At 44.3% G+C, this 16,292-nt stretch overlaps 1 protein-coding gene across 1 annotated transcript in view; it reads right to left on the reverse strand.

Moving 5' to 3' along the window:
- The window catches only part of LOC147463038 (histidine kinase CRE1-like), a 32,497-nt gene that overhangs the window by 13,522 nt on the left and 2,683 nt on the right, over positions 1-16,292 (reverse strand). The window contains exons 2-8 of the mRNA XM_086486732.1: positions 15,112-16,098; positions 14,903-15,019; positions 14,634-14,755; positions 13,056-13,281; positions 8,065-8,173; positions 7,510-7,987; positions 6,814-7,438 (exon numbers count right to left, since the gene is read on the reverse strand). Of these exons, the coding sequence (XP_086342858.1) occupies positions 6,814-7,438; positions 7,510-7,987; positions 8,065-8,173; positions 13,056-13,281; positions 14,634-14,755; positions 14,903-15,019; positions 15,112-16,098 (2,664 nt within the window). The remainder of the gene's footprint in view (positions 1-6,813; positions 7,439-7,509; positions 7,988-8,064; positions 8,174-13,055; positions 13,282-14,633; positions 14,756-14,902; positions 15,020-15,111; positions 16,099-16,292) is intronic.

Consider the following 16,292-nt stretch of genomic DNA (forward strand, 5'->3'; position numbering starts at 1 on the left):
TTTCCCAAACCTTGTCGATATAACAGGACAAGGCTGGGTCGGGCAATGTCCACCAGGACACCCAAGAACCCATAAATAAATAATGGGAAGACATGCACATAAATAGCCTAAGTGGATGCAGGACCAAACACAAGCGGTCAGACCAAAATTGTCCTACCAAGACCAGATGCAACCTAAATGCGAATGAGTGGGTGGCCAGCCCTAGGGACACTAGCCGCAAGCATGCCCTAGATAAACGTGAAGCAACAAAATGGTGTAACTTTGATAGTTTTTGAACTCTCAGATCTCCTATGAAACTTCATCATGAGCAGATTGGGTCTACTGAGCAAATACGGAATGGATAATAACCTGTTTTTCCCGAGTTCCAAGGCTAACATAAATAATTCTCTCAAAATGTGTCATCAACAACTAGAGAAATATTATCTCTATCAGAACATCCATAGAGGGGGGGTGACACGTAGCATGCCACCAGGCTCAATAGGATTCAGGCCTTACTTATAGGCTCTTCACACAGTGAGTTTTGAAAAGGAAAATAGAGGGTTCTTTTCAAATTTTCACATTCACACGGTGTGTTTGAGAGAGCTTGGAGTAGTTAAGCTAATAAGTAGGGAGATTGGTTCCTTTTCATAAACTTTTGCTATTTTGCAAAAGTTTATGAAAAGGAACATCCTTTTGCACAAACGTAACTTGAGATCAAGGGTAACATTCTAATCAAGGAGTCCATATTTCATGTGTGCAATAAAGTGACCTACATTAGCAAGTCTTAGGAACTTGTTACACGTGCGTGTGAATGCTCATATGTTCCTTTTGCCTCCTTTAAGGAAAGTTTGGGAGTAGTACAGAACTCCCCGTGTGAAGACTCTCTTAGCAGTTTCTGGAGACACTATACAAAGGACTTGCCATGATTCATGGTGCACAATCCAAAGGATATATCCATCTTCATCACCTATCTGGCATTGCTCTCACCAATCTTACCGAGAAGGGGTGAGATAGGCTTGCCGATAACCTTCATTGACATCTGCGTTGGCATGGTCATCCATCTACTCTACGAGCTTCCAATAAGTTGCATTATTGCTTCACACTATCCATGTTGATGCAATACTTCTTTGCCATTAGCAAACAAGGGCATCTGATCCACATTGCAACCAATTGCTTGCGCATGGATGCATCATAATCATCATTCATGTCACTTGGGACATTACCACATTACCCAACGGAGCCTCTCTCGAAAGTAGCCATGATGCACATTTAGGAGGCCGCTCATTGGAGGCAATCTTGTCGTATGTGCATGGAGTTCAATACCAATGTCTCACATTAAGCAGAGATGTCATGTACACATGGCTCTATGTGCCACGTGGACAAATTACTACTCCATCTCTAGAGCCAAGGTTTGTTTATTGAGTCTAGGGAATTTACTTTTGGCCATTTTGTAAGGTTTCTCTAAGTCACGTGTTGACATTGTCGAATGCCAAGGTAATAAACTCTTACAAACTACTCGCAAGAGGTTCCAAAACTCGAACTTCCTAGCTAATGGACTTTTCGGGACATGCAGGTCTTGCGAGCAAGAAGACGATCCAGCTTCCACGTCCAACGCCATCTCTGATTAGTGAGATGCAACTAAAATAAAATAGTGCCAAAAAGTTGCATAAGTACATGTCTGACTGGCAGATCTCTAGGCCAATTTACTCCTATGTAAAGCACCCCATACTCACCCTTGACCCCTGTAAGGTGCAGCCGAATGAATGTTGAACTTTGCTCAAGATGAGTGCTCCGAACTGTGCTCAAGGTTCCTTTTACTTACGGAAGGGAGAGCCTTCCGTTCCTTTAGTGAGAGAGTGCAATGGATACAAACAAAGTGAATGGACACTGTGAATGAAGGTGCATGAGACTGAGAGATAGAGAAAGAAGAGAATACGACACCAGGAAGTTGTCAAATCCTCCTCCAAAGGCCCCACTCTCTATGGCGAGAGTGGTCTACTTATGATTGCACAAATCTCTACAATGCTTGGACTTGCCGACGATGTCGACGACGATGAGACGGGCTGAAATCCGAAAATGCTAATGGCTGAAATCTGCAAATCTTTATCTGCTGAATTCTGACTCTATGTCGATGACGACGATGCGACGACGACGCACTGAAAGCGCAGATGCTGAAATCTGCATTTTCCGGGCTGAATCTATAAACTTTGCGGAATCTAACCGTGCGGCGAGGATCTGCTTCTACGGGAAGGTGAGATCTGCGAGGTTCGGGGGTTGTTCTACAATGTCTAAGTGCTGAAAACTGAAAATGCTCGTGCTTGTGTTGGTTCCGCCGCGGTAGATCTGCAAAACGCTGAAATGCCTGGCAGATGCAAAAAATCTGACTTGCGGTGGAAATCTGCTAACGCTAGGGCTGATCTATTGTTGTTGTGCAAATCTGCTAACGCTAGGAGTCGGAAATGCCCATACTTGGTGCTCATACTTTCTTGTGCTCTGTCTACAGCTGGGTCGTGCCAAGGAAGAGACATGGAATGTGACTTCCTTGAATGCTTACTTTTCAGCTTTTCATGAATAATCAGCATACATCCGTGCTCATTCATGAGTGAAACATTCTCATCAAACAATATGTCATGCCTATGGAAAGGGATCACATAAGGACAGTGACTAATATACAGGAAAGCATCACGAATGAAACACTCGAACAATGCGTGCTGACTAATCATTCGAACACATAATACTTCCTGTAAGGGTTCTTTGGACCTAAGCTCGAGAGCCAAGATCGGTTCTTCCTAAGGGGGTTCTTTCTGAGGGCGTTCTTCCTGAGGGGGTTCTTCGGACCTAAGCTCAAGAGCCAAGATCGGTTGTTTGTGATTGATCGAATCTGCAACGAGGTTAGCTTCGCTAGAAAAAGCATCAACTAAACCATCATCGTTGTGAACAATCACATCATCTTCATTCAAATCATCATGCTTGTGAGAAATCACATCTTGATCATCATGCAAATCATCATGCTTGTCCTTGTCATTCAAATCATCATGCTTATCATTGGACATTCAAATCATCATGCAAATCATCATGCAAATCTTCATGTGTGTCATGCTTTGGAGAAGAAGAGACGGAGAGAGTCTCCTTTTCCTGAATCTCTTGCATCTGTGCTTGTACTTGAGAAAAGAGTCGCAACATCTCCTTCATCTGTCGGTCATTCATAGCTTTTCTTGCTTTGTTCTCGCGATCCATTTCTCCTTTTCTTTCGTTGTTCTCGCGATCAAATTTGACTTCTCTTTCTTCGCGCTCACGCGCTATGGCTGCCATTCTGTCTTCGTATTTACGCTCAATTTCTGCTTGTCACGATCTATGGCTGTCCTTCTTTCGTCGTGTTCTAACTTCCTATCCGTAAACAAATGCGGCAACTCCTCCATAGGAGGTAGTGCAATCCTTGTCGTAGATCGGGAAGGGGGAGGGTCAGAAAAACCTCCTGGTGGGGAAAATTCTTCTTCGCCTCTCTCATGCTCATCACCTCCAAGCGAAGTATCCATTCCGCTTCGAGTGATGACCACCCACTGAAGTCGTGGGTTCTTGTGGGTTCTTGTGGGTTCTTGTGGTCATGGGTTCTTAAGTTCACAAGGAACTTTGGGTTCTTGGGGTTCTTGAGGTTCTTGCGGATCTTGAGGTTCTTCTTTTGCTTGCAATCTGTGTTAGAGAAGGATCTTCTCTTCACCCAAGTTCTGCTCTTTTCCGCGGGCGCACCCCTTGGCAGCCTTGCGCTCACACCAAGGTTGTTTTTTCCCACCTCACGTCGATTGGCCGGCCGCTAAGTGCACAGTCCGCTCTCAATGAGTGAAAAGAGGCACAAGGGGAGACTGGACAGCCCTTCTTTCTTGGGTTTCCTGTCACTCTTCAAAAACACGATTAGGAATCGGCACACCCAAGAGGACTTGGGTCACGTGCGACGCAACAAGCAAAAAAAAAAAAAGTGGTTCTTTCCTTGAGTGATACAAAACACTGCCAAAGCTTTGATACCCATGTAAGGTGCAGCGGAATGAATGTTAAACTTTGCTCAAGATGAGTGCTCCGAACTGTGCTCAAGGCTCCTTTTACTTACAGAAGGGAGAGCCTTCCGTTCCTTTAGTGAGAGAGTGCAATGGATACAAACAAAGTGAATGGACACTGTGAATGAAGATGCATGAGACTGAGAGATAGAGAGAGAAGAGAATACGACACCAGGAAGTTGTCAAACCCTCCTCCGAAGGCCCCACTCTCTATGGCGAGAGCGATCTACTTATGATTGCACAAATCTCTACAATGCTTGGAATTGCCGACGATGAGGACGACGATGGGACGAGCTGAAATCTGAAAATGCTAATGGCTGAAATCTGCAAATCTTTATCTAATGAATCCTGACTCTATGTCGATAACGATGTCGATGACGACGCGCTGAATACGCAGATGCTGAAATCTGCGTTTTCCGGGTTGAATCTATAAACCTTGCGGAATCTGACCGTGCGACGAGGATCTGTTGTGGGAAGGTGAGATCTGCGAGGTTCGGAGGTTGTTCTACGATGTCTAAGTGCTGAAAACTGAAAACGCTGGTGCTTGTGTTGGTTCCGTCACGGTAGATCTGCAAAACGATGAAATGCCTGGCAAATGCAAAAACGCTAGGGCTGAAAATCTGACTTGCGGTGGAAATCTGCTACCGCTAGGGCTGATATGTTGTTGCCGTGCAAATCTGCTAACACTAGGAGTCTTCTGCTTCTTGCTGTCACCAAGTTGTTACCAATGCAAAAACGCTGGCTGATCTGGGCTGTGATGCAAAAATGCTAGGCCTCTTGGGGGTTCTGCTGAGAAGTTGCCTGTTGAGCGTGTGCTTCTGCTGCCTCTTCTGCCAAAAAGTGCTAGCGCTAGGTTTCTACTTATACAAACTTAGTAAATTTGTCCTACCTATTTTCCAACAAAAGTCACTTAAAAATAATAAGTGAAAAATGTCAAAAATAGGAAAAATAGGTATATGCACTGTAAAAATGCTCCTGATGGATTTTGATGGATATCTAATGATCATGCTATGTGCAACCAAAGGATATGCATCTACTCTAAGTGTCTGGACATGCACGGTCTGCGAACAGACTCACAAAAGTGTCAGATCACTTCCTATTCTAGACTGACTTGACTGAATTGAACCTTGGTCATGCTGTAGCTTGTCCACGGACACATAGGGTTGGATGTGTCACGTGACAACCTCGTTATCCAAGACGCCTAGCAAGAAGCCCTTCCTAGCATTTTTGCAACAGGTCACCCTGCTCTTCTCCGCCTTGATTGTCCACTCTATCTGCAGCCATCTGTAGTATCTTTGGCAGCCATCGCACTCCTCTATCTATCCTGGAGACAAATCGAATCGTGCTAAGAGGTATTGCATTTGTGTGAATCAGTTTATGCAATCTAAGGCTGGGTTCACATCAAGCCGGTGGAAAAGGCTATGTGTAGCATGGGCCAATCAAAGGTTTCCATTTGGCAACTTCTGTTCACAAAGGCCCGTGGAACTCTGAAAAGTTTCTTCCACTTCACCGCAGAAAAGGGGTGCTTTTCTTCCACCCCCCAAATTTTTGTGCCGAACCCCCCCCCCCCCCCCCCCCCGAACTTCTCTTCCGCTCTGACACGGTAGCTTGCAACCAATCTTAAGTCTCCACGCAGAATTTTCCCCCTCTCTCTACCACCGCTCTGTGTGAACGGCTGCAAAGTGGAATCCATGGCTATGTACAAGTTCCGCCTGGAAGCTGCTGAAAAGCTCCCTTTCTTCCACCACGCAATCTGAATTGGGCCTAAACTAAGTACCACATCAGTAAGGGTGAGGGGGCTTAAGAGGGTTGGTTGGGACCCCATTGGTATCTCTCTCTCTCTCTCTCTCTCTCTCTCTCTCTCTCTCTCTCTCTCTCTCTCTCTCTCTCTCATATATATACATATATACACAAACACATACATATTAATTTCTTCATTTACCTATTTACTAATTTTTACTCTCACATTCTCTATAGCAGATCTACTTCTCTTTGCATAGATCTGTCTATCTACGGTCTCCAGACATCTCCTTGAATTCAATAAAGGAACCATCAATAATGCAAAGTTACTAATGAAAGGTTGACACAAAGAATTGTGATTGGTGTGATTGCTCAATTCTACCTATTCTCTCAACTCTGTTGCATCTGACAGAAGTCTTAACAAGATTCTTGCCCCAACATCTCTTGAGTTTGGACTATTCTACACTCAAGTACTATACAGACATGCTTTCCGGCCATCATTACCAACCGTCATGTGAATTGCAAAAAGCAGCAAGATGCACTTCACAATAAGTGCCCACGTCCTTTGTGATGTGCATCATCATCCTAGATAGACATGGATAATAAGGTACTGCTGATGGCAGGTCATATAATACAATGCCACCCAGAATGACGTTCACCATTGAGCTTTACTTCCTGCCAAAATACAGCCAAGTAAAAAGCATGTACCATGCCTCCTTTTCAAGTGCCTCTACGAGCCAATGTGTTGGGCATGATATTGCACACAAAACCATGTGCTGTTGTAAGCAAGGGATACATAAGATAAAAATAGCATCACATTTCTGCCCAAAAAAAATCTTTGTTCAGTATCTCAAGATTTAATCTTGTGCAAGTCCTACATGGACAATCCCTTCAGGTTGAAACTCTTTTCAACAATGCTAACACAATAACCAGTGTTTGCACATGTTTCATTCTCACCTGCTGCTAGCACCTTGGAGACGAACACAACTTACAAGTACTAAGCCTCTAGAAGAAGAAACAAGCACAAAAGGAAGAAAAAGAATACCTGTACATCCATCAGAATAAGGTCATACACATCCCAGCTCCTTTGAAGGGTATCAAGACATTGTTGTCCATCACTCACAACATCCACTTCAATTCCAAATTTTCTGAGCTGTTGACAAGCAACCTTCTGATTAACGAGGTTGTCCTCTGCCAGAAGGACTTTCATCCCCTTTATTTCACGGCAATGGGCAGTTGAAGACTCGGATTTGTTAAGAATGCCTTGCCCCGTGTCTTCACTAGCCTCTTGATGGCGCATGCTTTGACAAGCAGCAAACTTTCCATCTAAATCATTGCTTCCTTCGGGACTAATCCTGGAATGTAACACTTCCACTGCCACTTTGCCATTATTATTCTTGCCACTACTGGCACATCGACCACCCCTTTTACCGTTGACATCCTCCAAGACTTCACTTTCTGGTTTTTGACTACTCGTAAGGGAGCTTGAAGACTGGTTGAGGAAAACCTCCCTAAACCTCTGGTCCATAGCATGTAATGATTTTCCCACCTGCTTGGAGTCTAAAGAGGAGTTTGGGTTTCCTTTCTCAAAATAAGCCACAAAATAAAATGTGCTCCCTTTACCTAGCTCACTTTCAAGCCATATACAACCATCCATCATCTCTAGTAGCCTGCTTCAATAGTGTGAGTTAATGAAATGCACAATAAAACTGTGTCAAAAGAGTGCACTACTATAACTTACCTTTCTACGATGCTAAGTCCCAGACCAGTCCCTCCATATAGCCTTGTTGTAGAGCTGTCAGCTTGAGAAAATGCTTTGAAAATTTCTTTTTGATTTTCCTTGCTTATGCCTATTCCTGTATCAGCTACAGCAAACAGTACCGCTACTTTCTCAGCAATCTTTACATCATGAGGCTTGTTACCGGGAGCATCATTTGGGCCCAGCATACATTCCATGCCCACTTCCAACATCGATGTTCCATGTGTACCATTTCTACAATGTCCACCATTATCAAAAGCATCAGATGTATTTGGTGCATCACTTCTACAGGTCCTCTTAAAGGAGCAATTCGCTGAGCCGACAACAGTTGACAGCATTGAGCTTTTTGGAAATCTTGTGGAGGCAAAAGGGCTTTTCTCTCCTCTATGAATCTCTCCAGTAAAAAGCTTTGCCGTGAGAGAAACTGAGCCTTTGAGGGTAAACTTGATTGCATTTCCAACTGCAAAGAAACAACACGACCAGCTCAGAAAAGAGCAAGTGCTTTTGACGCTCTCACTTGACCCCATACTATCTTACCAAGGTTCAGTATGCACTGCTGTAGACGTCCCGCATCACCAATCAGAACATTGGGCACATCCGGTGCTACATCCCACGATAGATCTAATTGCTTCTGTTTGGCTCTAATCTGCGTTCCAGACAAGTCTCTCTCTCTCTCTCTCTCTCTCTCTCTCTCTCTCTCTCTCTCTCTCTGTGTGTGTGTGTGTGTGTGTGTGTGTGTGTGTGTGTGTGTGAGAGAGAGAGAGAGAGAGAGAGAGAAATGAAATGAATTGTAATATTAGCGTCTTCAAAAGGCCAAAATGACCTATGAGACCAAAAGGTTACATGTGGTGAATTTAATACCAAGTCTGGGTACAAAAAGTACAAAGAACTGAAAAGAAAATAGTGGGTAGGGGTGGGGTGAAAGCTGATACAAGGGGAATACAAAGGGTGAGCTGATACAATGGAGCTCTCTGACAGTCGAGGCATCATATACATATACATCAGTATCCAAAAGGCTATATAGATTCAATGTCCTCCAAGGTAGGCACTCTGTCAGGACGGCTCCTATGTCGTGCCAGTATGGTATGGATCCTTTGTCGCAGTCTGCGTCGATGTCGAGAGGGCCCCCTCATCCGTGGGTGACGGGACCGCCCCAACTCTATCACCCGATCAAGCAGTATGCCTCTGAAGCCTCTGGTGTTGTTTTGTTGTTGGGGTTGCTCGGACTCCTCTGTCTGTGACTCAAAGAAATCTGTAATTTTCTGCTGTTGCTGGATCTCTCTCATTGTACCCCTCTTCAAGAAGTCCTCTCTGTGTTTGCGAATCTCCAGTAAGTATAATCCGAGGCATCTCTGATCCTGGTATCTCATGACTATAGAAAGTGGCCCAAAACCCTCTCTGAATAGACAGTGAAAGCGGCCTCGTATCTCATAGTATATTGGGCAGTGACATATGTGATGTAGCTCTGTCTCTGGCTCTATCTAGCACACCTGACAAATCCTGGACTAAGCGGGTACTCCTCTAAATCTACCTATCTCGATCTCTAGCTGATGTGAGGATGTGCATATCTGACCAATAGCACATCGTGGGATAGATGAGCGTCCATGTATCCTGGTCTAATCACAAAACCATCCTCCGTGAGTTGGAGAAGATGCTCTATATAGAAAGTCATCTTCGTACCTAGCTCATGTCCTCTTCGTAGCCAGCTAAATCAAGTCCTGTCTAATGAACCTGGTAATTTCTACCCTAGTGAGGGAGATGGAGGGTGCATCCAAAGTACTAAAATGGGGGTAGCCGATCCATACTCAAGCCATGTAACTAAAACCAAGATGCCATCTCTGCATACCAACATGATCTATCTCCCTACAATGCCAGCTGTCGCGAAGACTCTAGTGCTAATCGAGCATATTTGTCTGTAGGGAGAGCCCAAGTGCTATGCATAAAAGAAACTGATCGAGTGAGTGCCTCCACTACCAATGGAGGAGCAACGAGCTCCGCCCTAATAATGTCATGTGGTAGTGAGGCCTTGGCCCTAATCATCCGAGAAATCATAGACAACAAGGGCTTCTCCATACATCTCCATCCATCAGTACTGCCAGCTCTACTATGATGATCAACTGAGGGGCCCCATATCTCCACTCCGTACAGCATGGCCAAAGTGACCAAAGTGTCAAAGAGCCAAAGCTTTATCCGAGGTTCTTGGAACTAAACCTGCAAACGTATCCTCTCAAGTCTCTCCCCAATGCTGCATAGGCTCTGGTCAATCGCGTATGTGTTGCACGCCTCAAGAAAAATACTGGACCACTGAAAACCACCCCAAGATAAGTGTATGTATCTGCATACTCCACAGTCTCTCGACCATATGTAAAAGTGGGGGCGGACGTCCTTACCCACTGCGTCGCGGTGTTCAACACCATTACCTTGGTCTTACCAAGGTTCAATCCACTGTCCCCTGCAAATACATGCAATGCATCCAAAGGACGTTGCATCCCCTCTGGAGAATCTGAGATCAGCACAATATCATCAGCATATAATAGCAACAGAATCCATGTCCCTGCAAGTTGAGCACCTCTATCCCCCTCTGCCTATACATAATTTGAAAACTCATCTACATATATCCCAAAGAGAGTCGGAGATGGGGGACAACCCTACTTCACCCCAATGGTGGAGTGAACCATGTCGGACATGCCCTAAGTAGTGCGTACATGTCCTACCACTGTCCTGTACAAAGCGATGTCACACATCCAACCCTATGTGTCCGTGGACAAGCTACAACATGACAAGGGTTCAGTCAGTCCAGTCAGTCTAGCTAAGGAAGTGTTATGGCACTTTTGTGAGTCTGTTCGCAGACCGTGCATGCCCAAGCACATAGAGTAGATGCATATCCTCTAGTTGCACACAGCATGACATCAGCATTACCATCAGAATCCAACAGAATGCATCAGGAGAAATTTCAGTGCATTAAACCTATTTTCCTTATTTTTGACATTTTTCACTTATTATTTTAAGTGACTTTTGTTGTGAACTGAGTAGGGCAATTTGGGTAAGATAATATATAAGCAAACCTAGGCTAGCACTATTTGGCAGAAGAGCAAGGAGAACACAGGCAAAGGGCAGCAAGTTCCCCCTCTCTCTCTCAAGCAAGACTTCCCCCTTTGATGGCGATTTCCCCCAGCAAGACCAACGTTCTACACAACAATCCCCCTAGCGTTTTCAGCATCTAGCCTCATCGCCATAGCCTCAGCCTGCCAGCGTTTTCCAAGCTAGCCTGTGCAGCGTTTCCAGCCTCAACACAGCGTTTTTCAGTCAGCATTTTCAGCCCTATAGCCAGCGAGAAAGAGGCAACTATTCAGCGTTTTTGGCCACTGATTCCAGCGTTTTGGGGCCACCGATTCCAACGTTTTGGAGCAGCCAATTCATCCACTCATAGCATTCTTGCACCGCAGCCCCACATCAGTTTTCAGCAGCATTTAAAGGAGATGCAGGTTCGTTTTTGCATCAGCAGATTTCAGCATCCTTGGCGTTTTTGGACAGCAATACAATAGGTTATCGGAACACTCAGTTTTCAGCCACAGACTCGGTTCCATCGTCACCACTGTCGACATCAACATAGCCCAGTAGACTTGCATCAATTAGCATCCATCTACTCTTGTACCAAATTGTGCAATCAATAGTAGACCACTCTCGCCATCGAGAGTGGGGCCTTTGGAGGAGGGTTTTACAACGTCTCTGGTGTCGTATTCTCTTCTCTCTCTATCTCTCAGCCTCATGCACTTTCACTCACAGTGTCCATTCACTTTGTTGGTGTCCATCGCACTCTCACATTAAGAACGGAAGGCTCTCCCTTCCCTAAGTAAAAGGATCCTTGATTACAGTTCGGAGCACTCATCTTGAGCAAAGTTCAACATTCATTCCGCTGCACCTTACAAGCTAAGATCTCCCATATCAGCTCTATGGGCACCCACATGTCTTGCAATCTGTGTATGAGTCTGGCTCGTGGCACTGTATCAAAGGCTTTGCGGAAATCCACAAAGCTACAATATATCCTCCTGCCATGGTGTCTACCCTCCTCAATAATGGCTCTTGAGTGTCAAAATCTCGTCAAGAGTGGAGAAACTTCTCCTGAACCCTGCCTGTCCTGCTGCTCGTATGCCCTCTCTCTCTGTCCATCCACTCAACTCATGCTCAAGAATTGATGCATATAGCCTAGTCAGAGTGTGACCAACCATGATGGTTCGGTAATTCTTTCCATAGGATCTCCCGACTTGAAGATAGGCACAATAGTGGATGCGAGAGCTTGATATCAAAGAAATGGGCCTGTCTAGATTATCACAGGATGAGGAGCACACTAAGTATGGCAAATACTTGATCAATATGGAGACTGCACATGGATTGGCCATTTTGAATGGCCTACAGAGATCCCCTGCACAGCAGGTGGTTTTACATGCTTTCCACATCGGCATGGTGCTAGTACAATGGATTATGTTATGGCTCCGCCAGGACTCATTCCTTCCTTTCAAGATTTCATGGTGGGAACTAGGCTAGTTGGGGTAGCAGTTGATCATGCTATCTTGTCTTCACTCCATTCTAGTTCAACATAGCTCCATTGGGAGAGGCCTCCACACGTACTCGGTACACCTTCACAAGGGAGACGGATCCCGTGTACACACTGATGAGATATATAGGAAGCTATGCACTCAAGAGCCAAGATGACCACTAGAGGAGCTCACCCAGATTCTGACAGAGACGCTCCATTGGGAGAGGCCTCCACACGTACTCGGTATACCTTCACGAGGGAGACGGATCCCGTGTACACTGATGAGATATATAGGAAGCTATGCACTCAAGAGCCGGGATGACCACTAGATTAGCTCACCCAGAGTCTGACAGAGACGCTCCACGATGCAGCATCAGAGGCATATCCCCATAGCTAGCCTACACGCGGACGATCTGGGAGCATGCCTCAGAACAGTTGGTATGATGAGGAATGTAGAGAGAGACGAGGATCAGATTACAGAGAGAGGTGCTCATGGGTACTACTACACATAGACAGTCACGGATTATCTTTCGCCGCCTAGTGCGATGAAAGAAGAGGGCTTACCTATCTCAACTAGAGCGTGATCTGTATCAATGTCTGCGCGTGCCTCTCTCTTTGAGGGTGTTGTCTCATTGTGTGCTATATTTATTCTAAGTTTTTCTCTCACTTTCAAGTTTCCCATCAGCAATATATAGTTACAATACGTATGTATGTATGTATGTGTATCTGCAGAAAACAGAGCTGACTCGTCAAAACTACAGACAAAAGATTAGCATTCAATATACACACACAAACAGAAAGCATTCGCACCCATAAATGCACAATTTCTTATGTTTCCAAAACTTAGTTTTGTGTATTTTCATACACACACACCTCCTCATGTTCCCAAACTTAGTTTGTGTGCACTTCTGAGGGTGAACATGTGTATTCAATAGCTGCACTTCTGGCTTCTGGCTGGTAAAAGAGCTACTTTACAAACTCATAACTTTACCTGAAGCATCTTCATAGTTGACTCGATAATTCCTGATAGACTAAAGGGCATGTGCTCCAACTCCAAACGACCTGCTTCAATTTTTGCCAGATCAAGTATAGCATTTACAATGTGAAGAAGGCAATCAGCGGACTGTGATACTGTTTCGAGATGCTCCCTTTGTTCTTCAGTAAGGTCAGTATCTAGTGCTAAGGATGCCATCCCAATGATGCCATGAATGGGCGTTCTGTAAGAAGCACAATAAATCGTTAGGAAGAGTCATGACAAGCAAGATCAACAGTTGCAATACTCAAAGAGAAGCCTATGAGGAACATCTTTTCTCCTCACAATAGCTCTAGCTTAAGGTACTTATTATAAGTAAACAACTAAACTAGTCTCTTCCGACCCTGCCTCTGCCCAAAAATGACAAGTTACAACACCCATCAGAATGCTGCTAAAACAATTTCAGAAACGTTACCCACTTGACAACGGAAAGCAAGCCAAATTGCGAGTCAAGAAAAGATCTTCGAGCAGTTTGATGCTGAACTATGTGTACATACTGTTTTAAATGATTTGTCAAAATTAATGTTTTTCTGCCTTTAGTTTTGTTTCCATCTTCTTGCATGCTCCTTGACACAAGGGTCGTCTTCTCTCCATTCCTTCCCCTGTAATGTTTCTGTTTTAAAATTGAAGTTTGAGAGCTCTATAAACACCGGCATGTCATGACTCAATATGTGAGTGGGTACTTTTCACAAAAAGTGTACATCAGTTCTGCCAAGGCCACCTTGAAATCAATTTTAAAGACTACAGAATACACCATGTAATCCAAACTCTAACAAGGAGTCCGACCTAAGGCATTTGAGAGCAAGAATTCAATCCACTTTTATGTAAGAAACGATATTATTTTAAAAATCTGCCTTGTTAGAGGGGACATTTGAAAGGCTCAAAATCATTGCAGCTCTATGCAATTTACATTCAATTTTGAACTTCCTCAAGGTTGTCCTGCTATGACCCATCCTAAAGAAATCTCTGTTGTTAGTTGACAAGCCTCAACCTCACCACAAAATGATCTAGGAAGTTTATGTCAACAAAGAACAAATAGCCTTCTCCAGAGAATAAACATTAAATACAAGTCTTTAGTCTACGTTTTGTAGAATATACAACTTTCAGTAACATCCTCAAATATAGACAGTTATATTTGAATGTCCCCAGCTGCATGGGATGGAGCCTTAGAGTAAGTGGCTTTTTGTGTCACCATCCCTACTGCTACACTTTGACTCCTGCAGAATGTCTCTCTCACAAAAGAGTGTGTGTAAAGGAAAATACAATGCGCATTGGTGAACTTTTAGATGTGTGTAAGAGAGGCACAAGGATGTGTCTACATCATGAGTGACCAAAAATGAACTGTTCCATGTGTTGCTTCAATGTTGACAGATTGCTCAAACATTCTCATACAAAGCTGACGCAACAAAGTATCAATCCTCATCAGTGACGAACTTGGCACATCTTTTTATGCTCTAAGCATGCCATGGAGCAGGACAACTCCACAACAAAGAACAGACTATCTATGAAGAACATTGAAATCGCACTTAGAATCACCTGATTTCATGACTCATGTTGGCAAGAAATTCTGACTTCGCCTTGCTAGCCTCTTCTGCTGCAGCTTGTGATACTTGTAGCTCGAGATTTGCCTTTTCTAGTTCCTTTGTGCGCTCTTGGACCTTATTAAACGATATAAGTAAGTTTAAGAAACCTCTTAGCATGTGTGTGTGACAGTGCCTGTTTGTGTGTGCACATGTACATGTGCGTGAGAGACACTCTGGTTTTGAGTCCTCGCTTACAGCATGCAGATCTCCCAGAATTATTACCTGAGACTCTAAAGTTTGATTCATTTGGTTTAGCTCTCCTTCCATTTGCTTCCTGTCATGCACTATAGCTGCCAAAGTGATAGCCACCATTGCCACCACACTGACAAACATTTGCACCTGCCATGTATGTAAAAATCATCATACATTAGAGTAAACTTAGTTACCTTCCATCTAGAATTTTGTCTGGAAACAAGCCAGAGAAATTCTACCTGTAGTAATGAGCTATCACTGCCACCCTCATGATAGAGGGGCCCGTGGTGGTTGGCAGTACCTGCACTTGCTATGACAGCCACCACTACCACAGCAAGCGGTAGGCCCACACGGTTGAAACGGAAGGATGCCCAAATGACCACAGGGAACACGAGATACGACAAGTGCTGAACAAACTTGTTAGTAGGTGGGATCCCGACATTGAAGAAGATAAACAAGCACAAGCTGATCAGAAGCACGAATAGCACCACACATTCAGCCAGCCGCATGAGAAACTTTTGTATTGAAAAGTCTGGAGCTTCCCAAAGCTGTTCTCTTGGAATCATGATACTGTTAGTGGAAGGAACCAAGTCTTTCTCAAGGTGCAAATTCCAAGGTTGAACCCTCCCACTTCGTTCCCCATCATAGCCATGGGCACTTTTGACATCAGCAATGTTTGCTCCAGCATGTCGTTTGTGCTTTTCTCCCTTGCACTTGCAGCAACACTTCCCCAGTTGTGTCCTTGACGATACTATATGCAAAGAGACATGATCAGCTTTCAAAGAGTTCTCAGTCGATCCACCCTCCTCTGATATAGCAACCTTGATGTCCACTGTACTTGAATGCTCTCTAGAAACACTGCTTGATGTGTATAATGATGACTCAACGTGGCAGTTTGTCTGCAAGCTTGTTGGATTGCGAAGCTTTCGTTTAGCTGCCAAGCAAGCCTTCATTTGCTTACTTCTCCCCCAGCAAAACATGTGAAGATCCTCATGGAACAGGTTCCAAACATGAAGAATGCATGGCACATAGCAAAGGATGGCTGACAAATCACCAAGCACCCATGTTGGCCAGACCTTCATAAATTGATTCCACTTAGAAACCTTTGACAAAGTGAGAACTAATGCATTGCCCGTCCCTGCAAGAAAAGTCGTAACTGGAGCTACTATGAATAGCCATAGGGCATCATGGAAAGTGTCAATAGAGAGGTTTCCATCTCTTGCATCCTGCAACATAGGGCCTCTCAGTAAATCTGACAGATTCTGCGTTTTGAAATTTTTATGATAAAAGTGAGTACGATCCAGCAAGGTCAATCAGTAGTTCAACGGACACCCTAGCACCACGGCATAAAATTTCCATGGGTGCTTACAGATAGAGACTGCCACCTTTCTTAAGTTAGGTGCATGCTGTAATTTGTAAA

This window comes from Adiantum capillus-veneris, chromosome 2, assembly GCF_014529385.1.
Source record: "Adiantum capillus-veneris isolate H3 chromosome 2, ASM1452938v2, whole genome shotgun sequence".
Lineage (NCBI taxonomy): Eukaryota > Viridiplantae > Streptophyta > Polypodiopsida > Polypodiales > Pteridaceae > Adiantum > Adiantum capillus-veneris.